We start from the raw sequence: 4,857 nt of genomic DNA on the forward strand, positions 1-4,857 counted from the left end.
TTACAATAATTAGAAATATAATGGGGAGAGGGTGAACAGGGATCATTTTCTGAATCGACTAATTACTTGCAATTTTGGGGACATTTCTTGCAGAGTTGCTCATTGCCTTTTCCCCCATATTTTTGAAAGAATTTAAAGCAACTTGCTCAGGGATTCAAAGGTTTAAATACTCATGAAAGGTGTCCAAATGCAGCACAAGGAGTGATGTCAATCAAAATTTGACATAAAAGAATATATATAAAAGCACCAAGAATAAAAGAGCCATTGAAATGGTATTAAAGTGCAGAATGAAAACCATGTGGTGTGTGTGTTAAAATAAATAAATTATAATAAATATACAGCTGTTTAAAATGCACAGTGTGTACAACCTGAATTCACAGATTAAAGTGCAAACAAAGCCCCTGCACTAGTTAAATAAATTAACAGTCTGTTTTTGCATCACGTGCATGATCAGGCCTCATAATCCTCCTCTTTAGCAGATGGATGTAATAATGCACGTTTTTTTTATTATAGTTCCTTGAGATTTTGTAGCCTTGCTTCAAACAAAACCAGTGTGATTTTTTCAAGTGAGTTTCTCGTCAATTAAGAGTCCAAGAAACCTTGATGTAATTTTAGAAATTTCATCCCCATCCATTTATCACTTTGCTAGTTATATTTCATTTTCCCTGCAAATACACATTACATTAGTATTTAAGAAGGCCTCTGTTTAGTTAATTCATAAACTCTGATTTATTTATTAATTTGTTTCTTATCAAACTGGTACTTAAAATGTGTTGTTGTGCTGCAGGTGTTTTTATACGTCCCCAGCGCTACGGTGGATCTCTCCCTGTTCGGCAGAGATCAAGCCTCGCTGATTCAGAGTCTGCGGTCCGCTCACAGGTCGCTGAGTTTCAAGTGTCTCCCCCAGCAGATGAAAGCCACCATTGAAGGGCCTTTTGCTGCCGTCCAGGCCCTGAGACAGGACCTCACCCTCAGGGCCAGCCGGCTTAAATCCCAAGTCTCAGCCCAAACTGCTGCCGTCAAACTAAGAGAAACTCCTCTTAATCCGAGGGTAATATCTCATCATGAGTCCGTGGCCTCTGTAAGCCGCAAAGCTAAGCCGGGACTGCCGAGCTCAGACTGCTTATCGACGCCGCAGCAGACCCCAGGTGAGGCGGTCCAAAGCCGGCGCTCAAATGCAAAAACTCAAAACGCTTCCCCGAGGCGAAAAGTTTCCCCTGAGAGAGTGGCTGTGGGGAGTCTTTGTGACACACACAGTGACGGAGAGGAAGAGCAGAGAGAAAATAGGACCGAGCCAGCGAAGGCCAGCCGCACACAAGCGCTCAGTGACAGGGTTAGATCTTCCTTATCAGGCAGAAACCTTCTCCCTGCACAGGAAATATCAGCAGAGCGGCCAAGAGTAGACGACATTTCAGAAAAACGCAGCAGACCAGACAGGATTTCAGTACCTGAGATCACAGGAGAGAATCATACAGACTCCTTCTACAACAGCTCTGACTATCTGAAGGAATCAGATCAGAGCAAAGCAGCAGCTAAGATCCTCCAGACCAGACGTAAAGGCGTCTCACAGAGCGATACTGTGGACGGAGACGAGCTGTCTCTGGATCAGGAGGAGGGGAGCGTCTGGGTCGACTCCTATGTATTCAGATACATTAAAAAATGTGACCAAACGGAGTTTGACAGATGCTTGAAAGGTCTTGATGTGTGTGTCGAGTGTGAAGGTACCGAACTCACGCGGATTTTGTTGACTGAGAGAAAGCCTTCCAAGACAGAGTCGAGGATCCAGGAGGCGCTAAGTGACTTCAAATTTTTGGTGAAGCATTGGCAGTTGATGTTAAGAGTTCATCAGATTGACTTTGACACGGAGGAGAAGAAAAACAAACTGATTGAAATCTGCGATGATTTGAGTTTCCTGTACAAAGATGTTCTCTACGTGCCGGAGGATTCGTGCATTAAAATCATCGGGATGTCGATATTTAGTCACTTGTTCTGTCAGAGGGTGAAGGACACATTTTCTAAACTCACAGACTCACAAAACCTTTTTCCTCCATATTAGCTCTGGCTCTTGGACCGGTTCCATTCAGGACTCTTGAAACCTTGATGCTACCTAGTGAACCAGCCTGCGTTTCCAACAGCTTTGTGCAGAACCATAATGGAAAACCTCTAAAGGTCATGGAATTTCACAATCACATTTTCCAGGCTTGGAAAAGTCATAAAACTAGTAAAAAATCATTGAAAGCTTTGGAAAAATCATGGAAATGTGTTGTGTGTAATACATTCAATTATTTTAACACACTTTGGTTATTAATTTCTTTTTTTTATAAAAACAGGCTTGGAAAACAATGTTGGCAATTTTTTATCTGTAGGGTTTTGGGGGTTTTTTTGGGTGATTTTTAAAGCAGAGTTAACAGTTTAGGGCAACCCCTAAACTGTTAACTCTACTATAGTATAGTATAGTAGCTCTGTGCAGAACCTGTCCTCGCTGCAGTGGTTGCAGGTTTGATTCTGGCCCTTTGCTACATGTTGTCCCCTCTCTCTCTCTCCCCCTTTTAGACTTATACCGTCCTATCACAATAAAGGTAAAAGCCTAAAAAAAACTTTAAAAAGAAAAAAACATTGGGGACATTTTTTTGTTTGTTTGTTTTGTTTTTCTTAAATTTGTGAATTTGTTTTCATTCAAAAAAGAACATGGACCAAATATTAAGGAGACCACTGCACAACTTACTGTTTTTTGGGTCTAGCTGAGAACCAAATGTTCAGGTTCTAGACCAGTTCATTAGTTTATTAGTAAATGCTCTGAACATTTTAATATTAGATGCCAGAACCAGAATGAAACTGGTTCAATGATAGTGGGAAAGGGTCTCAGAGATGGAGCAAAAACAAATGCTTTTATCTGACCACAGGATGGCGCGTGTTACCCACAAATCAGTCTGAAAACAGCAGCTGAAGTGAAGGTAGATTACAGCCAGAGTTTAGATCCCTGTGATATATTTTTCACAGTCCTGCCTAATATTTACAACCATAGAAACTGTATCGTAGATCTGTCTGCATCCATGACTCAGAAAAAAACAATTAGTGCTTTTACACATTAAAGCAACCCAAAGGAAAATAGTGAAGAAGAAGAAATGATCTAAAAATTTGTGAGAAATTAGGGGAAAACAATTACAAAAAAATTACCTAAAACTTGCATACACATAAAAAAGGAAAGTTATAAAAAGAAATGACCTGAAAAAATGCTTAAAAATTATAATAATTCTCTAAAATAATCATTTTAAATGTATAATTATGATAATTTCCAATACAGTTTAGCTTTAGAATTTTTTCTAGAATTTTAAAAGTGATTTTATTTGTTAAAATGTATGTTTGCCTTTATTTAAAAGGACAGCATAGGAGTAAATATCCAGGAGAGAGAGGATGACATGCAGCAAAGGACCATGGGTGGACTTGAACTCGTGTTAACAGCACAGTCGTTATATATGAGCTATTTCTCTACCAACTGAGCATCAGGCTGCCACGATGTAGCAGCTTTTAAAGAAAACCTAAAAAGTGTTGCCAAGTCTTTTCTTTTTCATTTTTGGCCATTTTTATGGAAAACTTTGGTGATTTTTATTTATTTATTTATTTATTTTTAAGAAAACAGGTTTGGAAGGCATGTTTTCTTTTTTGTGGAGTTTTTGTGATTTCTTTTCCTTTTTTAAAAAAAGAATTTGGCATTTTTGTATAGAGAACTTTGGTAATTACTTTCTCTTATTTTGTTTTAATTTTTTTATGAAAACAGACTTGGAAAAAAGTGTTGGCAACCTTTTTATTCATGGGGGATTTTTTTTTGTGATTTTTATAGAAGACTTAAAAGACCACTGCACAACTTACTGTTTTTTGGGTCCAGCTGAGAACCAAATGTTCAGGTTCTAGACCAGTTCATTAGTTTATTAGTAAATACTCTGAACATTTTAATATTAGATGCCAGAACCAGAATGAAACTGGTTCAATGATAGTGGAAAAGGGTCTCAGAGGAAGTCATAGATGGCGCAAAAACAAATGAATGTACTTTTATCTGACCACAGGATGGCGCGTGTTACCCACAAATCAGTCTGAAATCAGCAGCTGAAGTGAAGGTAGATTACAGCCAGAGTTTAGATCCCTGTGATATATTTTTCACAGTCCTGCCTAATATTTACAACCATAGAAACTGTATCATTGATCTATCTGCAGTCAGAAAAGTCAATTAGTGCTTTTATACATTGAAGCAACACCAAGGAAAATAGTGAGAGGAAATCTGAAGACAGATAACTTTAAAGGCAAGTAGAGTGTAGCTCACCTGGTGGAGCAGGTACCCCCTGAACAAAAATCACAGCAGTTATGGGTTCAAGTCCACCTTTGGCCTTTTGCTGCATGTCATCCTGATTCTCATTGTCTGTGTTATGAAATGGGTAGACAGGTCATGCCAATAACTTCTGAGGTGTTGAGTAGCTCATGTGGTAGACCAAGTGTTCAGTATATAAAAGCCACAGAAACCATGTGTTCAGTTCCAGCTTTGGCCCTTTGTTGCATGTCATCCCCTCACTTTCCTCCTTCTCACTGTCTGTTTTATCAAATAAAGGGAAAATCCCGAAAAAATAATTTAAAAAAGAAGTTTCTGATTGTAAAATATATCAATACTAACCCAAATTTGAACTTGGTAAAGCTGATTTCTGTCATTGAGGCTTTATTATTTAACCTTTTGAAACCTGGGAAAATTGGCTTGAATTATTTGAAAAACATGGTAGGAAGGCAAGAAGCAACTTAAGATTGGGGAAAAACAAGTACAAAAAAAATGACCTAAAACTTGCACACGTAAAAAAAAAAGACCTGAAAAAA

At 38.4% G+C, this 4,857-nt stretch overlaps 1 protein-coding gene across 1 annotated transcript; it reads left to right on the forward strand.

Moving 5' to 3' along the window:
- The first annotated feature begins 500 nt into the window (after window positions 1–500).
- On the forward strand, window positions 501–2,116 carry LOC121963693. The gene is made up of 2 exons (XM_042513956.1): window positions 501–566; window positions 788–2,116. Exon 2 carries the CDS (start codon window positions 911–913, stop codon window positions 2,054–2,056), a length of 1,146 nt encoding a protein of 381 aa, XP_042369890.1. The 5' UTR covers window positions 501–566; window positions 788–910; the 3' UTR covers window positions 2,057–2,116.
- Window positions 2,117–4,857: the final 2,741 nt, after the last annotated feature.

Source organism: Plectropomus leopardus, unplaced genomic scaffold (genome assembly GCF_008729295.1).
Source record: "Plectropomus leopardus isolate mb unplaced genomic scaffold, YSFRI_Pleo_2.0 unplaced_scaffold12138, whole genome shotgun sequence".
NCBI lineage: Eukaryota > Metazoa > Chordata > Actinopteri > Perciformes > Serranidae > Plectropomus > Plectropomus leopardus.

Bases quoted from the DNA above. Each gene is read 5' to 3' on its own strand.
- LOC121963693 (XM_042513956.1), top strand. From the start codon at position 911: ATGAAAGCCACCATTGAAGGGCCTTTTGCTGCCGTCCAGGCCCTGAGA.